The sequence below is a fragment of the Pyrus communis genome, chromosome 3 (assembly GCF_041283825.1).
Source record: "Pyrus communis isolate YQ-2024b chromosome 3, ASM4128382v1, whole genome shotgun sequence".
Lineage (NCBI taxonomy): Eukaryota > Viridiplantae > Streptophyta > Magnoliopsida > Rosales > Rosaceae > Pyrus > Pyrus communis.
In genome coordinates this window covers 29,987,925-30,012,688 of record NC_142567.1, presented here as the reverse complement: position 1 = coordinate 30,012,688, position 24,764 = coordinate 29,987,925, and the positions used below count along the sequence as shown (strand labels likewise).

General features: G+C 34.9%; 3 protein-coding genes across 7 annotated transcripts; 2 read left to right on the top strand and 1 right to left on the bottom strand.

The window, feature by feature from the left end:
* Positions 1 to 12,540: 12,540 nt before the first annotated feature.
* On the bottom strand, positions 12,541 to 15,363 carry LOC137716394 (transcription initiation factor TFIID subunit 7-like). Of its 2 annotated transcripts, none has more exons than XM_088691863.1 (6): positions 15,158 to 15,363; positions 14,908 to 15,021; positions 13,714 to 13,847; positions 13,506 to 13,625; positions 13,327 to 13,396; positions 12,541 to 12,894 (listed from the first exon to the last, which is right to left on the bottom strand). In XM_088691863.1, the coding sequence occupies exons 1-6, from the start codon at positions 15,249 to 15,251 to the stop codon at positions 12,731 to 12,733; spliced, it is 696 nt and encodes a 231-aa protein (XP_088547989.1). In that variant the 5' UTR covers positions 15,252 to 15,363; the 3' UTR covers positions 12,541 to 12,730. The 2 variants fall into 2 exon arrangements, with proteins under 2 accessions (XP_088547989.1, XP_088547990.1); XM_088691864.1 differs by having other exon boundaries at positions 14,908 to 15,047; positions 15,158 to 15,261.
* A 262-nt stretch (positions 15,364 to 15,625) lies between these two features.
* On the top strand, positions 15,626 to 19,449 carry LOC137715443 (serine/arginine-rich SC35-like splicing factor SCL30A). Of its 2 annotated transcripts, none has more exons than XM_068454778.2 (6): positions 15,626 to 15,907; positions 16,356 to 16,537; positions 16,711 to 16,788; positions 17,880 to 18,044; positions 18,508 to 18,645; positions 19,001 to 19,449. In XM_068454778.2, the coding sequence occupies exons 2-6, from the start codon at positions 16,377 to 16,379 to the stop codon at positions 19,221 to 19,223; spliced, it is 765 nt and encodes a 254-aa protein (XP_068310879.1). In that variant the 5' UTR covers positions 15,626 to 15,907; positions 16,356 to 16,376; the 3' UTR covers positions 19,224 to 19,449. The 2 variants fall into 2 exon arrangements, with proteins under 2 accessions (XP_068310879.1, XP_088547988.1); XM_088691862.1 differs by having other exon boundaries at positions 15,807 to 16,030.
* Positions 19,450 to 20,064: 615 nt separating this feature from the next.
* On the top strand, positions 20,065 to 24,324 carry LOC137714772 (glucan endo-1,3-beta-glucosidase 4). Of its 3 annotated transcripts, XM_068453912.2 has the most exons (6): positions 20,168 to 20,262; positions 20,614 to 20,645; positions 21,232 to 21,360; positions 21,960 to 23,207; positions 23,739 to 23,766; positions 23,850 to 24,324. In XM_068453912.2, exons 3-6 carry the CDS (start codon positions 21,294 to 21,296, stop codon positions 23,989 to 23,991), a joined length of 1,485 nt encoding a protein of 494 aa, XP_068310013.2. In that variant the 5' UTR covers positions 20,168 to 20,262; positions 20,614 to 20,645; positions 21,232 to 21,293; the 3' UTR covers positions 23,992 to 24,324. The 3 variants fall into 3 exon arrangements, with proteins under 3 accessions (XP_088547987.1, XP_068310013.2, XP_068310014.2); XM_088691861.1 differs by lacking the exon at positions 20,614 to 20,645 and having other exon boundaries at positions 20,065 to 20,262; XM_068453913.2 differs by lacking the exon at positions 20,168 to 20,262 and having other exon boundaries at positions 20,371 to 20,645.
* Positions 24,325 to 24,764: the final 440 nt, after the last annotated feature.

Genomic DNA, 24,764 nt, shown 5'->3' with positions numbered 1-24,764 from the left:
ACAAAGTGAGATTGACTCTCACATATAGTCGCCAGCACTTATGTCATTATATAGAATCGTGGTACCTCCAAGTAATATGGGTAACGTTGCTTAACTCGCAAGCTTTTAATTCGCTGCATATAAACCAAAGGGTTTACTAGAAGATAGAATTCACTTATATATATCTAAAAGTAAAATTACTTGGAAATACAAAAGTGACACACTTGTTAATACATGCTCTAATATAGGTTGACCCTGCTGTTATTTAAGTTTCGTTTGTGTTAGTCTTAACACGTGTGTCCAAATAACATCACATCTATCTGAGAAATATTTTTGCTCACCACCCTATTTATTACTGTTAGATGAGTTTAAATTTCAAGATATATATAGTGGATTAACACAAATTTTAAAATTTAAGCTCTTCTAATAGTGATAAATAAAACGGTGAGCATATTACCACCACTTGAGGGTGATGATTTCAAGATATATATAGTGGATTAACACAAATTTTAAAATTTAAGCTCTTCTAATAGTGATAAATAAAACGGTGAGCATATTACCACCACTTGAGGGTGATGAAACAAATGCATTCCTCTATCTATTCATACGTAAGTTGTTAGTTTGATATGGATGATGTGTGTTCACATGTGTAGTGTTTTGGATGGATATGATGAGTTGTTGGACATGATTAATTTGGATTGTTGTGTTAATTATATTGGTCTCTATTGAATTTGTTCTATATACGTGTATATTCGAAAGTGAAAGTTGAAAGTCTTTGAAACTTCCATGCATTCGCTTCTATAGTTAGAGCTATGTCCTACAAGTTGACTTGAAAATACCAAAATGCAAAAGGGGTTTGATGAGTTAATAACAAAAAGAATTCCTTGAAAAGTCTAAAGCTTGTGTTTTGTTTAGTTCCCACATATACATGAAACAGTGTATATATTATCTGTCCAAGGAAACAAAACTAAAGCGTTTATATATAGGCTGTCTGTCTGCAATATACATATATGAAATATATATGTATATGTGCATGCATTTTGGTACGAAACATTTCTTATTTAATTACAACGAACTACTTTATATCCCACTATAATTAATCAGTGCGACATACTATATATATATGTGTGTGTGTGTGAAAAAGGGTAATGCTAAAGTGACTAGTTATTTAAATCATATTTTGCAAATTATATGATGTGATTGTTGATGATTGAATTATTACTTAAATATTAATTAACGTGCTTATATTTTCTACTGGTGACATTGACACAACATATGATTTGCATTTATCTAAAAACTGCATATACCTAGCATTATCCTTTAAAGAAAGAAAAATTAACAAGGATATATGTGTTTGTGTGTGTGTATATATACATATATTAATAATTAGTAAAAGGCTATCCTTAGTAAAACATTAATAACTCTTTGTCTCAACTATATATACACAATGACTCAGCTGATGTATTTAAAAAAACAATTTAACGTACGTTTAAAAGACAGAAAAACTTGTGATTTCCAAATCTGAGTGATTTCTTTTGAACCGAAAAGGAAAAGAATAGAAAAAAGTAAAACAGTATGCTGTTGCCGTGGATAATGAAGCTAAATTTGTGTGCTACTTTTGCTTGCCATTGGACATACAACTTTTGAAAATCTGCACTTAAATGGCCAACAAAAGGATTCTTTTAAGTGGCTTTTACTAGTTCAATATTTTTAAGTTTGATCCATAATTATTTTCTATAGCTTGGAATCAAAGTTTATTTAATTTATTGCATGCATACGTAGAAATTTAGAATGACCATGCAGAGTGCATAAACGCGTAGCCGAAAAAAACCTACTTTATATCTATATCTATATATATATATATATATATATATATATATATATATGCATGTGTGTGGGAAAGTAGTCCACAGCAAAAGCGTATGAATAGTAAAATATCATATACCAGTAGACAATACGTACTATCACCCAATTGACAGCTAGGTTTACGCAGCTTGTTCATGAATTCAATGCATAACTCTGTACGGAAAACCTAAAAATGTTGCTTTAGGGGTCTGCTCCTAACAATAAAGTCTTATCACATTAAGTGATGTCAATATAATCATCACAATATCAAAACCTTACACCATAGCATTTTTGAGCAAGTTAAATGAGTGTATCATATGATGATTTTTGAACCATTTAGCTTGAGTAATGTTAGAGAAACCAAATTTTTAAACAGAATTTCTAAACCAAATGATGTGTCACCAATAAAAAATAAGTACGTTAATCAACACTTAGTTAATAATTCAATCATTAACGTTCACATCATTTGATGTACAAAATAATTTAGTTTACAAATTTAATTTCCCTAACATTATCCATTTCTATTTTTGGGATAAATTTCCTAGTTAGTTGTCACTCATGAATGAAAGTTAGATTTAGTAGTGACCTCGACACGCTAAATTGTTTTATTTATGCAATCACCAATTATCGTGGCGTAAGCTAATATGGAAAGTTTTAAAGTCAGTGTCCTGTGTTCTCGTTTGGTTTGGATAAGTACCATATTTCAATGCATATTAAAGTAAAAAAAGACATCAAACTTTTAATTTTGTCTAAATTGAAAGTAGAAAATAAATTACATATAAAAAAAACTTTTCACTTTTGATCCTACCAATATGAAAAAAAAAAATATTCGTCATGTCTAATTCATCTTGTAGCTAGCTTCAACTTGAACAAAATTTAAAAATTAATATCTTTTTTTATTTCAATGTAAATTGAATGTATTGACGAATCGAATCTAATTCAACAGAAACCATGAGAGGCAAATAATTGAAGTTTCACCGTCATTTGTGTGTTAATACGAGCCACACAATCAACAATAAGTGTGTTAAAGATTGATATTCTAACAAACCCGAATGAGATCTCAGTGTAATCTAAACGCAAACCGATCTAGATTTTCTTCCTTTTCCTTTTGGATATGGAGGTGTTAAAATATATATCATTAGTTTGGCACCTGTAAAATGAACATAAAATAGTTTTGTAGAACTCACATTTTGCAATTGGCAACGTGTTTGTCAGAAAGAGGAACCACTCAACAAACCTCGTCTTTATATACTGTGCAGTTGTTTTATAGTTTTGTTTTGTCTTTGTTTTCGAAAACCCTAATAAGTCAAAAACCATCGCGAACCTCAAAAGTTCTAAATTCTAAACTTCAAGTTTCAGTAATACATTATTATTTGGTCTGTATAATTAAAACCCTAGCTATATGCTAATTAACATTTAATTACTGAAAAATAAAAGTGAATCAGACATAACACCGTCACGTCCAACTGTCATCAATTTCGGATCTTCATGCATAAGCAAGATGATGGAAAGGATTCTCTCCGGATTCTTTCCTTCTAATCCATCGAATCAGAAAATCTGTACTATTGAAAATTGGTTCAACGGTTGAAATTATTATAACTTTTCAAATGGACTCTTATTTGTAACCGTTGAATCAAGTTTCAACGACACATATCTCTTAATTTGATAAATTAGAAGGAAAATATCCGAAGAGAATCCTTGTCAAAGATGAAAGGGTACTTTGCACCGTACAAGGTGTGGACTCGCCGACTACTGGTGCATCAAGGACACGTATCGGTTTTCTGGTCAACCACGATGTGCTGCCTGGTATGAGTGGTACATACATACATACCTAACACCCAGACAACTAAATCCCATGAGAGTCACCGTGTTCATACATATTAATTTTGTAGTTAATGTTTTATTTTCACTCGATCACTCGTTTTGCAGTCATATGCAGATCGATGTAGCTACCACATTGGCTATAGTCTATACGTCTACATTATTTTCTTGTTGAGGATTGCACTATATGATCACTTGCTCACCTCATGTTAAGGATCTTAATAATATATATGTGATTACTTTAAAAAGAATAATCTATACATGATTAATTTCTGATCATACATACGTATAAATTTCACAACTGGATGTTCATGCATCAACACCTAGAGATATATATGTCACTTTTCCACGTGTAATGACTCTAAAATCTTAGAGGAAGTAAGGTTAAGCCAAAACTACCCTACCCAGTTAATCATTAAGATGCCTACAAAATGCTTTAAGCACATATAATCTTTATCATCTCACTGCAGAGGTCTATACAACAATTACATGTTCAAAACGCGAAGTAACCTAACATAATTAGCTATAAGAATCCTACTACTTACAAAAAGCTGTAAAGAAAAGTAAATCAATCATACGAATCAATCACAATGTTGTCTTAACAATTAGGTATGCAAGTAATTTTGCTTTGGGGTTTTTTCTTGCAAACGAAAAAATCCCTATATATGAATTCATTCCATCATGATTAATTATAAAGTCACAATTAGATGTACTGATGTACATGTAATTTTGAGTTTATACCAACCACAAAACTTTGTTCCCTTTCATTTCAATGGGATTAATTAGGGTTACATAGGAAATTAGGTTTTAATAAAAGTCTTCCTATTTGCTAATCCGATGAACAATAATATAAAACATCTTCCTAATTGCTATCCAAATAGCAATAATGGATCCCTAATTAAGCTGAGGTACCAGTGAGCATAACAACATAGCTGGAGAGCACGCGTGGTCAATAAATATTATTTGACAGCATCTATATAAATAGCGATATGCTGCATGCTACATATTAGATAGGGGTAGATTCGTGGCACCATAAAAAAAAAACACAAGTTTTAAACCATTAGATTAGTCTACTTTTAATGGTTGAGATGCAATCTATTTAGTTTAATTAATTTTCTTTATCTAAGAAATTTTGTATTGAAATAAAATTCTAAAAACCTTTTAATTGAGATTTTTTTATTCTCTCTCTTGTCTCATTAATTATTTTTCATTAATTTGCTCTTTTTTCCCTTTGAATCTTTCTTCTTCATTCATCCTCCCCTGCTATTTTTTTACCAAGTTTTTTCTTCTGTTTTTTTTTTTTTTTTTTTTAACTAATTTCTTCCCCATCTTGATCATGATGGTCATATCTTGCTGCACCAACCAAACAGGTACCACTTATTGTTTTCAATTTTTAGGGTTTAGATTCGCACTCAATTTGGTGGTTTTAAAGTAATATAGTCCTCAACATCTTTAATCTCTAGATACAAACCCAAAACCACCGGATGGTAGTCGTGGTGGTGGTAAAGTATTATGAGAGAGAGGAAACTGGATATTTTTTTTTCTCAGTATTATTCAAAAATACATGATTTCTAAGGCTACAAAGTATATGTAAGGGTGTGAATAAAATCTAGTTACAAGAGCGAAGCTTTTATGTGGAAAAAAGACTTGTGGTGCAATTGACTGGAAGATGTGAACACGAAGTTGAAGAAAATTTTCAGAATAGAGGAGATGATGAAGAGAAAAAGGAAATAAAGGGGAATACAAGAGAGAATCAAAGAACAACTAATTAGTATTGAGGAGAGAGAATCAAATTCATAATTAAGAAAGTTTTGGATTTTTATTTTTATTTCTACTGTATATTTGTTTGAAGAGTTATATGTCAAAATAAATGTCATGTCACATTGTATCTCAACCACAAGTCCGCCGCTTTATATATGTACACACATATAGCCAAGGTTTGACTGCTTAATTGTTTGTGCCCTATTGACACTTCCAGTGAAATCCCAGCTCCCATGTTTTCAAAGGAAAACTAATGAAAATAACTTAAAAATTTTAAGTTTCAATAATAAAGACAAAATAAAGAGTAAAGTGAATAATATCAGGATTGACATTTTAGTGTAAAAATATGATTTTTCTTTAAAGTAAACAATATCGAAAGCTTTTCGTTAAAATTCCCTACTTTCAAAGATCCCAAAGAAACAGAAAAAAAAAAAAAAAAAAAAAACGCGTTTCTAACCGTGAGTAGTATTTGTCAGCACCGACGTATTATATATAGGAGCAATGCTGCATTAAAACATTATGGTGGTCTTACATTGTAGCAGTAGTAGTGCCGACCAAGTAAACTGTAAAGGTGAGCTCAACTTTACTGTGCTTCTTCCTTTCGATCTGTACGATCAAAGTGATTGTATTATGTTGACCAAGAGTATCCTATCGGATCCTCTGTGTGAGGATCCCAAAGATTTTCAAATCGTGTTCTTTCATCGTATATTATGCAATCAGTTTTCATCAAATATTATTTATATTTAATTTAAAATAAAAGTATTATAATAATTTCTAACTGCATAATATATAATAAACGAATACGATTTAAATATTCTCATAAAACCGAAGCATTTTTATGTAGACGTTTCCCAGATTTGGCTTTTGGCTTTCGGCTTTTGAAATTTGGTGGGTCATGGTTGATCTCTGCCGGTCAAACCGGTCCAGAAGCTGACGGTCCAGTTTGAGCTTAATACACATGGCGATTACTTACCATATAACATAGCAATAAAATATTCTCATCTCAAAATGCACGTCATAATAAGTTTGAACTTACTAATATTGGACGGCTATTAAAGCAAACTATGGATTAATTGACTTGGAAAACTTGGTGGATATATAAAAGGATTTGATCGTTATGTGATGTTACTAGTTCACTTATCATTGTATTGTTTACTTTATATTATTAAAATGTAGATTAACAACAATACTTAATAAAAATTTTCATACCGTTCTTATTTCGCACCACATAGAAAGAGGGGTAGTGTCATGACAGTTGACGTTGTTCCTTCCTCTTCAAGTTCATTTATGGGGACCCATCTGGTCTTGGTTAATTTTCAAGTGTTTCTTTAATTTTCAAAGGTGTTTGATCACCAAGAAACTAAGTTTCACTGTGGGGAGTATTATATTTAATTCCAGTTTCTTTTCCAATCCATAAACCCAGGAACTTGTCAAGCAAGTCAGCACGTACCCAACAAAGAACTTGTCAAGCAAGGAACAGCGATCAGTCAATTTTTGAAACATGATCCGTAAGAGTAACAAAAGGGTTTTGAAAAGTTTCAAACACATGTATAGGCAATGCCAAACCATGTTTTTCCGTCATGTTTAAGAATAATTTTATAAGGCATTTGAAAACAGTTTTGCCATTTATTGAGCCACATATGTAATTTCAATTTAATATTTAAGGCAAAAACATAAAAATAAATGAAAAAACAATTGTAGTAGGCCCAAAACGTTGCCGAAATGGGACTTTATCCACAGAATATCAACGAAAATTTTTAGACGAAATTTTAAGACCTCACGGTGCTTTGAAGGTGAATGCATATAGATTTTAAGAAGATTTTTGTACTATTTTGCAAAACTGCGTAAAATTGTGATACTTAGCCCACGTTTTTTTAAGAAAAATTCAAAAACAAATTTATGCAAATTATTTTCCGTCATGCTTAAGAATAAGTTTATAATGCATTTGAAAATGGGTTTACCATTCAATAGAATATTTAAGGCCCGAAACGGGACTTTATCCACAAGAAAATCAACGAAATTTCTTACGTGAAATTTCAAGACCTCACGGTGTGTTGAAGGTGAAAAGCATATAAATTTTAAGATGATTTTTGTACTATTTTGTAGAACCGCCAAAACTGTGATGGTTAGCCCATGTTTTTTGCGAAATTTTCAAATTTTATATTTTGAGAATTATTTTCCATCATGCTTAAGAATAACTCAATAAGGCATTTGAAAGTGGTTTTATTATTTATTGAGTCACAAATGTTTTTTCAATATAATATTTAAGGCGAATACCTAAATATAAATGGAAAAACACTTGTAGTGGGACCCAAAATGTTGCTGAAACTTCATTCACAAGAATATTAACAAAAAGTCTTACATAAATTTTCTAGACCACGGTGCGTTGCAGTAGCATATAGATTTTATGAAATTTTTGTACTACTTTTCAAAACCGCCTAAAATTGTGATGACCCACGTTTTTCGAAAATAATTCAATTTTTTTATTTTTGCTAATTATTTTTCTTCATGATTAAGAATAACTCTATATGACATTTAAAAGTGGTTTTACCATTTATTGATCCACAAATGTATTTTTAATAGAATATTTAAGCTAAAAACATAAAAATAAATGGTAAGCAAATTGTGGTGGGGAACAAAACAATGAGAAACGAGACTCCTTCCTCAAGAATATCAACAAAAAGTCTTATATAAATTTTCAAGACCTCAATGTGCACTAAAGGTGTAAGTATATAGATTTTTGTACTATTTTGCAAAATCGCCTAAAAACCACGACACCAACGTTTTTTTTTTTTGTTGAGAAAAATGCAAATTTTTATTTTCAGAAAATATTTTCTGTGGTCATTTAGAAAAATTTTACAAGGCATTTGAATACAGTTTTACCATTTGTTGAGGCACAAATGTATTTTTAATATAATAATTAAGCTGAAGTTGAAACATATATGGAAAACAAATTGTAGTGGGGCCCATCATTGCCAAAAAGGGTCTATTCTCAAGAATATCAACGGAAAGTTTTACATGAATTTTCATGACCTCACGGTGCGTTGAAGGTGAAAGCATATAGATTTTATGACGATTTTTGTACTATCTTACATATATTTTCAATAGAATATTTAAGCTCAAACTTGAAAATAACTGAGTTGTGGGACCAAATTATTGCCGAAACTGGATTCCATCTAAAAAAATATCAACAAAAAGTTTTACATGAATTTTCAAAATCTCACCGTGATAAAGCATATAGATTTTTGTACAATGTTGCAAAATCGCAAACCGAATTCTAGTATGGTAAGTTTAAAGCAATTCAGTTCCGTTTTAGCGTACGGATTCTACTCATCATAAAGCTACGCACACCTCTCTTCAGCCATATTCGAATAAAATGTTCAAAATTATACAGATTGCTCGCTCATGAGCTTTAAGCCATATATGCTCGACACACTACATTATATGTTTGCTTGTCGTATGGGGTGACGGTCTTAGAGAGACCCCATGGCCACTTGCTTCCAAAGTTATCTTTATAAACTTGATGATGCATGGCAGTATTAGTATATATAGCTCACCCCCTCAAACAAGTTGTGTTTGTTGGTTGACATTGAAAGCAGCTAGTGTCATATTTAATATTGCAAAAAGTCACCCAAGTTGATTTATTATATATATAACTTATGATTGACTTCAATCTTATATAGTTACTATATAAAGTAAACGGGATTCCTGTATAATTTAGGATCACATCACAATACTTCGTTATTTAGAGTTTTTAGATTCAATTTTAATAGTTGTCCAATTTCTTTGACAATCGTTGGATTGGATATTAGGGCTCTAATTTTCTTTGATAGCCGTTAGACGGGGTCTAAAGTATCGTGTAGTTCTCGCGTAATGTAACATAAAACATGTACATATGTTAATAGGTCAACCAAATCAAGTTTTTTGATAAAAAAACATATTTATACTAAGGAATGGTGGAATAAATTGGTTTCGAATTCGTTGATCATTCACTAGATTAGAACTTAAAATTTTTTATTTACAAGTAAAGAAAAATATCACTAAAATATTATCTGCCAAGTTAAGCACTTAAAGTTCACATATATAGCAATATGCTCATGCAATTTGTTCTTTAATTAGTACATTTGTATATTATATTTTGTATATATATTATCGAAAGGATGTAAGTTTATTTAGATGTATGCATGCGGGAGCAATCCCATCGCCAAGTGATCATTTGGCTTATAATTGAAATTTCCATATGCTTATTGTGTATGCGTTAGCTAGGTTCGATTTTATAAATACTAATTATTATGTTTTTATGTCGAATAAGTTCGATTTTAGCTGATAGAAAATAATTTAATTTAATGAAAGAATGTACTAACTAAGAACATAAATGGAATCATGCGCAGCATACAAAAGCAAGGGTTTGCCTATAACTGTATATACACGTGCGACATTATGCGATAACACCTACAGCTAAACAAAGCAACATGTTTAGTGGTTGAAATCTTGAACTAATTATACATAAATGATAGTCATGTCTTCTGATAATACTAAATTTACTGTTTTATATACAAAAATAATGATAATTAAGGGAAGAAAAAGAAGTTGAGGCAAACAGCATAACGTACTCTATTATTTCATAGTTGTACCTGCAGCTGCAGGCTGTATCAATCAGAGTTGCACATGACCTAATCCCATTTATAATTCTTCCATGTCTCTGGATTGGTGCGGGGGAGAAAGGAGTGAAATATTAGTATTGATCATTTGTTGTCAATAACTGTTTCATTATTCAACTAATCCAATATTAATCGTTGAAATTTGTAAATTATGGTTGGTATGAAATGGTCTTTTTAATTTATTAATAACCATATGTATGAAAGAAAATTTGACCCTTAGCTAGGTTGCATCTAGGAACAGTTTATTATGATTGTTTATATTGAATGAATACCATTTACATTGTAAAAAAATTTCACAGATTGTTATTTGGTGGGCTTCACCATCGATTGTGCTTTTATTTGTAGAATGACTTGATGTGCATGGTCTCTTGTTTGCTGAAATTTTTTGTGCATACCCCATTATAGATCTGCTTAATTATTTATCGTTGTTGTGACAGATTTATATACACATCTGGTAAGTTTTTGCTATCGATCAAATACTTTCTAGAACAAGAATTGTTTGAACATAACGTCTACGACCAATCATATATGTTTATTAGAAGATCGGCCGATCACTATTTGACTCTGTATATCGCTTAGGAATTAAAAAAAATTAATGATACCGTGTGGTTTGGGATGTTAGATGATTCAGACTGCATGGCATGCATGGAGGGAGCTTGGAGAAATTAATTAAGGGATTGCATGCTCTAGGTAGCTCAGAGGACGTGGATGTGGTCAACACTTGCAGACCGATCTTACCAGCTGAGCAAGCTGGCATGATTCATAAATTAAACCACCAACCATGCATCCCATTCCCGTTCACTCTGCATGGAGATAATAAAACTCAAAAGTTTGAACAATTATAATTAGGATTTTTATGATAAATGATCCTTGAAATTGATCAAATTCCTTATTTTGGCCTTTCAATTTTAGAAAGGATCAATATCGTCTCTAAAATTGACTATTGCACCTCAATTTGGACATTCCGTTAAGATTTATTAGTTATTTCGTTAGTGTGCTGACATGACACACGTTTGGAGTCTAGAAGTTCAATCAAATGTTGTCATGTTGAAAAATAATTTAAAACCACAATCAAAAGTGATTTAAAACAATATAAAAAACTTAAATAAGGTGTGATAGTCAATTCCATGGATGATATTGATCGATTTTGAAATTGAGGGATCAGAATGAGGAGTTAGATCAATTTCACAGACCATTTGAGACAAAAATCCTTATATAATTATCTGCATTAGTGTTTGTGTCAAAAATTAAAAAGCACAAATTAATCACGACGATATTATCTACAACTTGCACATCTACCTATATGTTAGCACAAGAAGTATGGTTCGATCATAAAAGAAATCAATGTAATTAGGAGTAAAACTATATATATTCGTTGTAGATATATTGTAATTCACTTCGTCACAGTTTCCCGACTTGAGATTTTTTGCAGTCTTCAACACTTATGTGCATGCATGGCAGCAGGAACATACATCTATCACGATCTTAACCGAATGATTTGTGTTATGCGGTGGCGTTCTAGATTAATTATATATGTACTTTCTTACTAGCTTTAAGCTTATACACTCTCACGTGATTGAGATATGTCAAGAAAAAGGTCTTTAGGAATTAATGACCAGTGATCTGTTTCTGCAAGGGAATTCGAGGTTTCATGTTGAAGTACCTACGGAAAATCAGATCTGCCGTTGAAAAGAAAGTAAATTATTTTTGTTTAAGTAGCTAATAACTAGGAGCCTGCTTATGGATCACATAGAAATAATGATAACTATGTTCAAGTCTTCAAGACAAGCTGGATGATTTTCCGGCAAGTTGCTCAGAGTATAAGCTGGCTCTGCAATCCCTCCTCATGGCTCATGCATGGGAATTATTTTTTTATAAAATTTGTTCAGTTTTCCCAGGACACTGTTTCTTACGGTTACTGAGTCATTAATACATGTAATGCGCAAAGTTTTCTACTTTTGTTTGGTGACATGAATTAGGGTTTTGAATGTGCAGATGTAATTACTATTTGCATAGGGGTGTGATATCCATGCACCATTTTTTACCTCTCACACACCCTTCTAATTTTCAGCCGTCGAATATGATGAATTGAAGAAGATCAACAGACAGAAATTAACAAAGGGTATATGAGAAGTAAATCTACACACCTCTTTGCATAAACAAATGTTCACATCCAAGAGAAATTATTGCATGGGGCCGGCCAATGAACCCTTTTAAATTTATCAATGTCATCCCAACATGAACAGCACAAGGCTGGCCATTTGGGCCAGCCCTAAAATGCAGCTGCAACACAAATGTTTCTCCTGTTTTTGTTTCATTTTTTTTCTTATAATTGATTTCTTAAGAGTGAATCTAACAAAACTTATAAAGTTTGTGCGTAATAAAAACAAAAACAGAAAGTGACGGATTATCTTGATGGTTACTAGATCGAGTCTCCCTGTTCCCTTAGTGTAGTTTAGAGTACGAGTATCAATTGTATTCAAATAAGGCGCAAAATCTATTAACAGACTTGTTAAATACAAAGTTGAGGACAAGTATTTCTTCTTTAAGATTTTCCAAGTGACAAAACCACTATGATAAACATCCCTGTAAACTCGGGTATGTCTTCAGCAACCGCATCAAGCAGACTTAAAGGGAAAAACATATCCGCAGGAGGAGTTGGGTCAAATTGAATCGTCGGATTCATCAGAGTCACTTCTATCGGGATCCCCAGCATTTGTAGCTGCCTCTGGAACATCAGGTTGTGACACAGGTTCTTCAACAGTCTTTTTACTTGCATTACGAGCATTTCCGTCTCCATCCTTTTCTTGCTCAGCTGCTTCAACATGTGAGCCTACTTAATTAAGGATAAGCAAAACAGACCATTCAGACTCTGCACATCTAATACAAATCTACTAATCTAGTGTGTCACAACAAGGCAACAAGGTCGAATTCATCATTCAATTGGAAAGTAAATTTCTCCATTGATAATCCAAACGTGTCACATGGTTTGACATAACAATATCAAATTTGTAACCTAAGAAACATGAGAACTTTAAAAGAAATATTGTCAAAAAAAAAAGGAAACATGTCCAACAGAGCAGTAAAACGCATGTCAGTAATTTAAGTAGCCTCAAACATCAGAAAATGGCATTCAATTAGGCTTGAGACTAGAACCAATAGTAGCGGGGATCCTATTTCTCACTTAACAGAAGAATTCATATTGCCTTTTGCACAAAATGATAACAAGAAAGTAATGAAACATAATATGTGAGGATATCAATATTATCAGCTGGTCCGCTTGTACTAATATTCAATAGATCTTCCTCAACACGCCGGACAAGCTCAGGCTGTAAAATGCAAGAAAATTGCAATCCGTAAAAGCATCCAGATATGAAAGAATATCGCAATAAGATAAAGCTGAAAAAAAAAAAATCCAAGTAAAGAGGCTAATGATACATTTAGATCAGGTTCCCTGCGAAATCTTCGCTTTCGAGCATCCCTCGTCGGAGGGGTGAGGCCATGCCTGTACTCCACTGTTTCTGGAGCTGGGTCATTCGGGTCTCTAACCATAATCATCTGTTAAAACCACAAATGTTCGAATAAATCCCTTCGAAATTAAGCACTGATCTATTTAACTGCTTCAATATTGATATACGAGACACACCTGACCAATATCTGCTGTCTTAATCAACACACTATCATCATATGTTTTGAACGACTCCACAACACAAGGAAGATCAAACAGTGATGCAGGGAAATGGTCATTGCCAATAACAAATGTGCCAGTCCTGCCATCCTCTGCATGATATTTCAAGTTTAAAAGTGCGACATTTGGTGAAACAGGGAAAAAACATAGTATTAAACAACTATGCTAGAAATTCATCGTTGTTACTTGTCCATCACTAGTTGGCTAGTTGTGCCATGTCCATAAAACATACTAGAAATGAGAGTTGATCGAGAAATTGATTTTAAAAAAAGGAGCTACAGGCATAAGTAGGCAAAACATTAAAATTAAATATGGGCAGTCCTGAATGTGGAATATGATTTTCCACACATGCCAAAGTACTATATCTGTGAAAACCTTTGAACAAATCTCACATATCTGCTCGACACTAAACCCAAAAGGTGCACGATACCTGTCATGCATCTGCATTATACTAAAAGTTCACGAGTTTAAGGAAAAGGTTAACACAACCAGGCATCACACAAATCACAACCAAGACTCATATACCACAAGACAATGCATAACATCAATATCACACATACCAAATGGCTGTAAAATGCCACCATCACAACTGCAACATAACAAAAGAAGCTTCAAACCGACAAAGTATACTTTTTGCCAAAACTAGGGCCTGACCGGGACTGCTCCCAAAAGAGCTAAAAGCACTTCCTAACTTAGAAGTGCTTGCGCGTTGTAGAACCACTTTCTGGGGAAGCAAGTGCTTTTCCAAGCACTCGGAATTCCCATAAAAATCTTGACATGTTTATAATATAAGCGTTTGTGAGCAAAAGTGCTTCTCACAAAAGCAGTCCCATAACAGGCCATTATTTCTTTCAAATCACTTCCTCACCCCGCCCCCCAACCCCCACCCCCCCAAACAAAAAAAAAAGAAAAGAAAAAAGAAAAAAGACAATCCAAGTTTGAACCAATCACTCCCATGCATAAGCAATATCAGCAAATTCCAACCATCACAAATGAAGCTACTTAATAACAAACATATTAATCCTTAAACACTGATAATTACGTTCCCAATTGGTCCTCATTAGCAAAACGCTTTCAATACAACAGATTAATTTACAATTAATAAATACTTAAAACGCAATTCAATCCAGCAAAAGGAGGTTTCTTTCTGACCTCCGAATGACAAATCCAACGACTTGTCGTCGGTAGAAGCGTTTTCGCCCAGAAGGCGGTCCAGTCGCTCTGCAACAGAAGGTGGGACTCTGAGCACGAACTGCTCCTCCATCACTGCGACAAAACGGCACCATATCAGCCTGAATACGAGCGCAAAAAGGGAGAATAAACCCTAGATGCCAAGCAAATGTACAATGAATTCAGAATTTCGGTCCTAATTGTAAACTAAATTCGTTGCCGGAGAGATTACCTGAGAGAAGATCAATGTCAGAAGGAGAGAAATTGGACTGCTCTGCTCGTGTGACCAATAAGGATGAGAGAGAGAGGAAAATCAAACAAAGCATTTGAGAAGGGTATTTTCGAAAATAAGGTAATATGAATCACGAGTTGGTAGTCCAGTTGTAAAGAGTGGATAACGAATCTTATTTAAAATTAAAAATTAAAGATTTTGGATTCGAAATCCGCTGTTAGTTAGAAAGCCAGATTTGTGACAGGAGAGGCTGGAATGCTACAGTGAATCTTTTCGGCTTTCAAAAATAGTAGATATCCAAACAAAGCATTTGAGAAGGGTATTTTCGAAAATAAGGTAATACGAATCATGAGTTGGTAGTCCAGTTGTAAAAAGTGGATAACGAGTCTTATTTAAAATTAAAAATTAAAGATTTTGGATTCGAAATCCGCTGTTAGTTAGAAAGCCAGATTTGTGACAGGAGAGGCTGGAATGCTACAGTGAATTTTTTCGGCTTTCAAAAATAGTAGATATCCGTGGCTAGCTTCCCTTCAAAAAAATAAAAATAAAAAAGAAAAAGAAAAATGAAATTGGGTCATAAGAAAACGGGTAACCCTAAACAAAGGACACTTTTATATAAACTCCTACGGATATTCATCTCTCTATCGACGCTGTGTCTGGGCGTTTACAGAGCCAAAACAAAAGCAAGCTACCGCCGTCGACTTCCAGTTCCTCAACCTCAATCCATCCTCTCCGATTCTCCCCCTTCAGGTCTCATTCTCTCTCTCTCTCTCTCTCTCTCAATATGTTTGCACATTGTTAGGGTTAGAGTTCGGAGCTCGGGAGTTTATGCCTGTTAGGGTTTATGTATTCGCAAGGAATTTTTTCAAATTGGTAAATTTTCTCCCAAATGTATGGTTATAATTCCTGATTAATGTAGCCAATTTCACTTATTATTCTAGTGTTTGAAAAAAAAGATCCATGTAAAAGGTTGTTGTAAAAACAAAATAAATTTGGGGGCTTTTTTTTCCATGGATTTGTTGTTCTTGTTTTTACGTAGTAATTTTGCTTTATTGCGAAGAACTTGAGCCGGGCTCGAATGTTTTTGCTTGAAATTTTGGTTCTTGATTGTTGGATTAAGTGGGTACTTATAGATAGTTTTTGTGATGTCGTAATATTCTGCTTTTGAAGTTTCTAATGAATTTTTGAAATTGGTCAGGAGGCTGCTGACAGTTCTATAATGAGGGGAAGGAGTTACAGTCCATCACCACCACCGAGGGGAGGATATGGTAGGAGGGGACAACGAAGTCCTAGCCCCAGGGGTCGCTATAGCGGTGGTCGTGGTAGCAGTAGAGATCTTCCTACAAGCCTTCTAGTTCGCAACCTTCGCCATGATTGCAGGTTTGTTGTGGTTAACACACATGGAATCTCTTTTTTATTTGAAACATTCGATTTGCATTGCAAATTTTGTGTAAGGGAGTGTGATGGCTGTTTTAAGGGGGAAAGTACAAGAAGGCATGGTATTTTGAATTTATGAATTAATGAGCTGTTGTTTTTCATGTGTTTTATCACAGGCCAGAAGATCTCCGCAGGCCATTTGGGCAGTTTGGCGTGCTTAAGGACATCTACCTGCCAAAGGATTACTATACTGGGTGAGCATATTAGAGTAACGTTAGTTGAATATCTTGATGAAATAATAATTTTGTTTTTCTTTATATGTTTAAGTATTCATTTTGTGTACGTATATTTTACCTTATGAGTAGAAATTTTATAGTTTTCTGCTTGCTTATTTTCCGTGATTTCTGAAACTATGGCATGATTTTGCAAGCTTTTGCAACACTGGTGTAGCAAATTTAAATTAAGTTTTAGATATAAGCTTTCTTGTAGATGGAATCTCTATGGTTGAACTTCTCTTGTTATGAAATTGCTACAATGTGTTTTAGCGTGCTTCTGTGCCCACATTTTATTTTAATGAAAACCAGAGCTTTTAAACCAACGAGGGTTGGCTCAGTTGGTAAGGTTGCGCGCTTTGTAAAGTCCTACGTAAATCCATACTGATGGCAGCTGGCAGTTAGGTGTCACACGTAAGTCCTTTAGGCTCCAGGTTGTGGGTATGCCTTGGTGTTGGTGGTGTGAGTAACCAATCTTCCCCTAAACTTTTCTTTACCAAAAACAAAAAAAAAAAAAAAAAAAAGGACAAAAAAAAAAGCAGAGCTTTCAAAAACAATTATTCATGGCAATATGTTCAATGCTATTTTAATTATTTATTAAGGAATCATTTTAATATTGGAATACTTTGGAGACCTGCTCTGCTTTTTCTAGATACTGTCCTTAAGAAGGGGGCTTATTTTACGTGATCTTTTCTTATTGTTACGATTGGTTGGGTGTGTTAATTAAAGTTTGTGAGGTTTAACAGTGAAATTAAAGTTTTGAAGACAAGAATCAAGTAATTAGAGTTTGAAGATGATGTTAGTGGTAGTGAAGATTTGAAGGAAGTTGGATTTGAGTACATTGTGAAGATGTTCCAAGTCTTGAAGAATTTCAAGTCATCTTAAAACTGAATCTTGCAAGGTCAGCAGCCAAGTGCTTGCTTCTTTATAGTGACCATCCATATTTTTTGGTGGTTATTTCGACAAATTTATTAGGAAAGATTTTGGGTCTGTTAAGTATTTGCATAATTTTGCTTTTCAGTGTAGCTCCTTTGTGATTATTGTTTTTCTTCTCTTTCCATCTATTTTCGCAGGGAGCCTCGTGGTTTTGGTTTTGTCCAGTTTGTTGACCCTTCCGATGCTGAAGAGGCTAAATATCAAATGGATGGTCAGCTTCTTCTTGGTCGGGAGATAACTGTTGTATTTGCAGAGGAGAACAGGAAGAAGCCATCTGATATGAGGCATAGGGAGCGTCCAAGGTAAAAAGCTGCCTCTTGCTTTTTTTCGTATCGCTTGTGAAGTTGATGCTTAATTCGAATAATATATCTTCTGGATGTCTATTTCATGTGGTTGTGAACTTGTTTAAAAGAACAAAGAAATCACTTGTATATTCCTAGTTGATGTATTTTAACATATACTAAGTCATTCAACAAGAAAAAACCAAAGGATTGCCAATCTGTGTATATCAATTTAGGAAGTGTAAAAAATGCCCATATTTAAATGGTTGAGTTCTTGCATTAGAATATACGTATTATGTGTATATATATGAATTAGTCATTCTAGTAATTTTAACGGGTCTGCTATCTAGTTTGCCTTCACACATTGTGCAAGGTGAATTGAGTTGAGATGATAATTAATAATGTGTAATTGAGAAACTGGTATGATACTTTTTCTGCTTCTGAGTTGCACCATCAGTCTAACTTTTTAAATCTTTTCTCTTAGCTCCCGGACTACTAGTCGATATCGTGATCGAAGACGGTCTCCTCCTCGCTATTCACGCTCTCCACCTCCACGCCGTGCAAGATCTCGGTCTCACAGCCGTGATTATTATTCTCCTCCAAAACGAAGGGATTATTCCAGGTAGTAGTTCTGTTTCTTCTCTGCTGTGTCCTCTTTCCGGTAAAGCCATTTCTTATTGGTTTTGGTTATGGAAACTAATTACTAATGTATGCAATCTGCTGTTTATCATTCCCAGGGTCCAAATAAGATGCATTAGAATATAGGGGATAAATATATATTTTGGGTTTTGGGTTTCTGACGGAATTATTCCTACCGGTATTGATTCCTCATATATTTTGGGTTTTGGGTTTCTGATGGAATATGGTAGACCTGTTGTATACGAGTCCCTTCCACATTAAGCGTATGAACTTAGATGCTTCTGTCTAGTGCTTCCTGCTATTTGTTCTAATGTGTGCTTCCTGCTTCTGTTTTCTAGATCTGTCTCACCCCAAGAGAGAAGGTACAGCAGAGAGAAGTCGTTTTCTCGATCTCCTCCACCATATGAGGGCTCAAGGAGCCGTAGTCAGAGCCCAGTTAGGGGTCCAAGCCAGAGCAGAAGCAGAAGCCATAGTCCAAGGCGGAGCATAAGAAGAAGCCGAAGCCCTATCAATGAAGATTACCCAAGGGAACCAAATGGAGACAGATCTCCTAGTCCATGAAACCTAGAAAGATAATTGCTCTCTTAAGCTAGCGGAAAGTGACTTGTTACACCATCTGTTGGATTTCGTTTAGTATTTTGGTCAGTCCGATGTTGATGCTACCGTTTGATGAGGAGACTTTGGTCGTTTTTCGGATTAAGATATGTAGGTTTATGCTTTTGTTTGAATGGCTTGTATTATGACAGAATTTCTAAACTTTCTTATCATCTCTTGCGATTTTGTTCCATTAACTTGGTGTTGCTGAGTCTTCGTCTCTAATGAGAGCCCATCTCCAGTGCATCTCTCCGCAGAACCGGCGATACTCGCTTTGCTTGGGAGGGAGAGACGTACAACCGGGATAGTTAAAGAGTCTTCTCTTTTCCCATCCGGGCTTGGCGTAATATTTTTGCCAGTCTTTCCTTATCCGATGCGAGTGTATTTTCAACTTTTTTTCTAAAATCGTATTCTTTTTGTTTTTTCGCAAATCGATAATTTAAGTTGGGTTACACAACTGAATTATCCATAATTAGTTATTGACCTTAGGAGTCGAATTGACGCCTCCCAATCATAATTGTAGCGTTAATGACACTATAAGTTCGATTTAAGATTTTTTTTTCCTCTCGAATAGATATTAAATTAGTTATTAACGAAATTTGAACTTATCATACAATAGCTCAACATCTTTCTACCATTATGATAAAAGGCGTTAAATCCGATTTAAGAGTTAAGAAGTACAAAACCGTTCGTCTTCACGCGGCTTATCCCATGACTTTTCATCACCTTTTTCTTTCTTTCAACCTGAGAAAATTGGCTTTTGGAGGGAAAACCTAATAAAATCACCGACATAATTAAATAAATTAACAAGGAAAAGTAGCGATAATCCCAATGACTCCGGTCAATGAAATTTCTTGTGTGAAAAAAAATAAAATAAAAATAGAAAAGAAAGACAAGGCAGAAAATGACAAGCAATGAAGAAACAAAGCAAGCGGAGTTTCGAATACCTGGCTTCAGTTGGGTTCACACTCTCAGTCTCAGTAGCTCCTCCACTTTGCATTTACAGGTTCAATCTACAACCTTCCTCTTCCCATTATTTTTTTTTATATTATATATATATATTTTATTTGTTACTGAATAATATTAAAATGATTGGATGGTGGGGGCAACTTTTGTCAGAAATTTCTTCTTTTTTATTTTCCTGGGATGTAAATTGTAGTAAAGGTTTTATTGTTTGTGAAGTGCTCATCTGGCTTCCACGTTTGAGCAAGTTACTTTTTTTGAGCTTTAAACAAATGAAGAACCTTTCTTGGATTCTTGCTTGGTTCTAGGCACTTCAGTTTCTTATGTGCTTTACTGTTTCTTATCTGGGTTTTTTGTTTGAATCGTTGGAAGTAAACTTTGCGTCTGTTTTCAGTTGGGCAAGTGGAATCGCGTACTGCTTTTCTGGTAATTTTTCTCTAATTTTCAGCTTCTGGGTTGTTCTTGGTTGTGTTGTTTGTGGTCGATTTGCTTCTGCACTGGCTTTTTTTTTTTCTGGTTTTCTACATCTGGGTTCTCTGGCTATGCGTTTTCCTGTGCCGGGTTCGTGCGAAAAATCGAAGCTTGCGCAATTTTATGTACTACTTAGTTTGCTCAAGCTGGGAGCTTGAGATCACAAGTTTTAGTTCAGATTTCGTATCGAAAATGATAAGTGGGGGAAGTGAAAGAAATTGTTGGAGGAAACGAAGAATTGTTGCTTTTGTTTGTCTGTCAGCTGTTGAGAATAAGAGTATATCATGTCTAAATCGGAATGTTTGGTTCTTGATAATTAAATTCACTTGCGATGAGCCTGTGTGGTTGCGAGTTGTGTTTACGTATGCGATCTCTCGTACTCTTTTTGTTATTCACATTTGCATCCCCTTTTCATGTTGTATATTATTTGGCAGTGCACATTATATTACGAATGCCATTGATAATACTCAAAGCTGTTGCTGAACTTTGGTTTTGTTAATCACGATCTCATCGCATTTTGTGTACGGTTCGTTTCTTTCAGTTTAGGAGTTACGAGCTAACTGCAGGGCATTGGAGGTCCAAATTGAAGTGTGGTTGGTACAAATGATGCGTGGAAAATGGATTGGAGGCATGATTTTCCTCCTAGTTGGCATGTTCACCAATGTACTAGGTAACATTGTAACCTTGTTCTGTTTTCTGTTGATTCCGTTTTTCTATTTTTGATAGTATGACTTCGAGCTCCACTCTGCCTGAAATCCTTGTCCTGAGGTCTTGGTTTTACCAATTTCTTCAATATTCCATTGCCTGCATCATGTTTATGTTACTACTTTTAAGCTCCGTATCAACACTGTTGATTTGCTTTCTAAACTACATCCTTATCTCGGTTTATGATAGCTGATAAGTGAGTATAATAAGAAACAAATTTATGGCCCCTCGTTATAATTGGAAAGCATACATCTACATAGTTTTAAGTATTTCACTTGTACTTGCAAAAAATATCGTTTTCCCTTTACCTTATCCGATATGGCAATATGTTGCCAGCCCCGCCTTGTTCTTGAGGCTTTGCCGTTGTAGGTATATGTGGTCTTGGGGGAACTTTTGGAGTATGTTCACTTGATATCTAGATTCTCTATATATTTTCAGGATTTTTTATACTTTAATGTTTTACTTTAACTGAAGCGCACAATTTGGAATTTTGAGATGCCTATGTTCGTTGTTGTACTGTTACCATTCTAACAAGTTACTGAAATCACAATTTCAAATTTATAGGTTCATTCATAGGGATAAACATTGGGACCGATGTTTCGGACCTTCCATCTGAGACAGATACGGTTGCACTCCTTAAAGCCCATCAAATTACACATGTGCGCCTCTACAATGCTGATGCTCACATGCTGAAAGCCCTTTCAAACAGCGGAATTGAAGTAATGGTAGGTGTTACAAATGAGGAAGTCCTAGGGATTGGAGAGTCTGCATCAGTAGCAGCTGCCTGGATTAACAAAAATGTGGCAGCTTATTTGCCTTCAACCAATATTACCGCCATTGCTGTTGGCAGTGAGGTCATTACCACAATCCCTAATGCTGCGCCAGTTTTGGTTTCTGCTATGAATTACCTTCATAAAGCCTTAGTTGCGTCAAACCTAAATTTTCAGATCAAAGTTTCGACTCCACAATCCATGGATATAATCCCAAAGCCTTTCCCCCCGTCCACTGCCACATTTAATTACTCATGGGGACCTACCATTTACCGTATCCTTCAGTTTATTAAAAACACTAATTCCTATTACATGCTAAATGCCTATCCTTATTATGGTTACACCAGTGGGGACGGAATTTTTCCGCTTGATTATGCTCTTTTCCGACCCCTTCCCCCTGTCAAGCAGATTGTTGACCCGAACACTCTTTTCCACTATAATAGCATGTTTGATGCTATGGTGGACGCCACCTATTATTCTATAGAGGATTTCAATTTCTCTGGGATCTCTGTTGTTGTCACCGAGACTGGCTGGCCATGGTTTGGCGGATCCAAAGAGCCTGATGCCAACACGGGAAATGCTCTGACCTACACTAATAATTTGATTCGACGAGTGTTAAATGGTTCGGGTCCACCCAGCCAGCCAAAGTTGCCCATCAACACGTACATTTACGAGTTGTTCAACGAAGATCAGAGGCCAGGGCCAGTGTCAGAGAAAAACTGGGGTGTGTTCTATGCGAATGGGTCTGCTGTATATCCTTTAAGTTTGAATGATTCCAATCAAATTACTGGGAATTCTTCAGGGGTTTTCTGTGTGGCAAAAGCTGATGCAGATCCAGATAAGTTGCAGGATGGCTTAAACTGGGCTTGTGGGCAAGGCGGGGCTAACTGCACTCCCATTCAAAAAGGGCAGCGGTGTTATCTCCCCGATACTATTGTAAATCATGCTTCATATGCTTTTAATGACTATTACCAAAAGATGCAAAGTGCTGGCGGAACATGTGACTTTGATGGCACTGCCATGACAACTACTGTTGATCCAAGTAAGTTTCTGTCACATCTTGTTATCCCTTGATATTTGAGTATGTTTGGATTCAGGAAGCACTATTTTTGTGATAGTTTTGAAGACAAGTTTTCAATTGCCTTTCATTAATCTGCGGTGTTATATCAGCTGGAAACAGCCCTAATTACAATTTCGACAATCATTAGGAGGGTTTGTTGTTTCTTGTTTTGTTGCAAAGAACCTCGTGGTTCTTATATTGGTTTTCCGGTTAAACAAAACAATAGTTTAGTTGGTTGCATAACCTTTCCGAGAAAAGTAAGCTTCTAGTAAATGCAGCTTTAACTAGTTTTTAAGGTGTGGTTTTTAAATCGGCGCTACCGTTGCATGAAAAATGGCTACATGTTTCTGATTGTAATATTGACTATTGATGTCTGCTTGTCAACCTTTGAAGTATTTTGTTTCTTTTTATGGCTACTTTGCCCATTCTACTACCTCTCAAGTTAAGCATATTCCTTCCATTTATTCTCTCTTTTTCCTCCTAATATTCGTTTTGGTCGGCATTCGTTTACAGGCTATGGCGCGTGTAAATTTTCCGGAAGGTGAGCATCTTTTTCAGATTTATAACTATAGAACTTGTACAATAAATTATGAGTTTGGCTCTAAACTTGCCCTATTGTGACAGTTCTAATTCAAGTGCATTTACGGGACTTACACCAGCGTCAATTGCACCTTCAAGCCCTGTTGGAGGCTGGAGTTCGAATCTACAAGTTTCCAATCTTCAATATCTCATGCCGGCTGCATTTCTTGTACTGTTTTTGCTTTGACTTGAGGTTCCGTCCAGTTTTTTACCATGTAGCGTAGTTATAGAACCAAATACGACATAGCAAAATGATTGAAGACTCGGGAAGCGTACGGCAGCACAAGCTTGGTGACACAGTGGAATGTCCGTACGTTGTTTCATCAATTTTGCTTGTGTTTCCAACTTCTGAGACCGTCTCCTTCACCTGTGCAAATTCCGGGGAGTTTTGTGTAGTTCGTTTTGCGCTTTGCGGGCATTTCTGATGAAGTAGTGGATAGACCTTGATTTTTTCGGACCAACTTAACTAGAACTTAATTTGTACCTTGTCAATGGAAAAGTAATTCTACCTTCCAATGTACTTTCATCGTATCGAATTTTATCTGTGCATGAATTTAACATGTTTCTTAATTTATGCATCTCCCCAAATCATCGGAAAAAATAATGTTGTCCGGATCATTTAGAAAGAGCTCATAATATCTTACTCCGCAACCAAATATGGGTGTAAACAAGTTGATCCTACACGAAAATAATGAGTTTCGAGTCAAACTTGTTAACTAGTCGGATCATTATCGGGTTATAGTAACTTGGTAATGTGTCATGTCGTCATTTAGTCGCCCCTTAAAAGAATCCGATGAGATATCGTTTGCCAAATTTAGAAATTAGGCATGACAATTTCTTGTATGACTCGTTAATCTAGCATGAAACGGCACGATCCGTTTACGAATCAGGTCGTTATTGGGTCACCTGTTAAAACTGTTAAAATAACATGTTTGACACGACAAGTCCCGTTATCTTAAC

Coding starts and splice junctions, on each gene's coding strand:
- LOC137716394 (XM_088691863.1), bottom strand. CDS start 15,251: ATGCTTTGTTTGATTTTCCTCTCTCTCTCATCCTTATTGGTCACACGA. Junction 15,022..15,157: donor TGACATTGATCTTCTCTCAG/GTAATCTCTCCG, acceptor GTTTTGTCGCAG/TGATGGAGGAGCAGTTCGTG. Junction 13,397..13,505: donor GCAGGGAACCTGATCTAAAT/GTATCATTAGCC, acceptor TGCATTTTACAG/CCTGAGCTTGTCCGGCGTGT.
- LOC137715443 (XM_088691862.1), top strand. CDS start 15,986: ATGCCTGTTAGGGTTTATGTATTCGCAAGGAATTTTTTCAAATTG. Junction 16,538..16,710: donor AACCTTCGCCATGATTGCAG/GTTTGTTGTGGT, acceptor GTTTTATCACAG/GCCAGAAGATCTCCGCAGGC. Junction 16,789..17,879: donor CCAAAGGATTACTATACTGG/GTGAGCATATTA, acceptor CTATTTTCGCAG/GGAGCCTCGTGGTTTTGGTT.
- LOC137714772 (XM_088691861.1), top strand. CDS start 21,294: ATGATGCGTGGAAAATGGATTGGAGGCATGATTTTCCTCCTAGTTGGC. Junction 23,208..23,738: donor GACAACTACTGTTGATCCAA/GTAAGTTTCTGT, acceptor ATTCGTTTACAG/GCTATGGCGCGTGTAAATTT. Junction 23,767..23,849: donor GCGTGTAAATTTTCCGGAAG/GTGAGCATCTTT, acceptor CTATTGTGACAG/TTCTAATTCAAGTGCATTTA.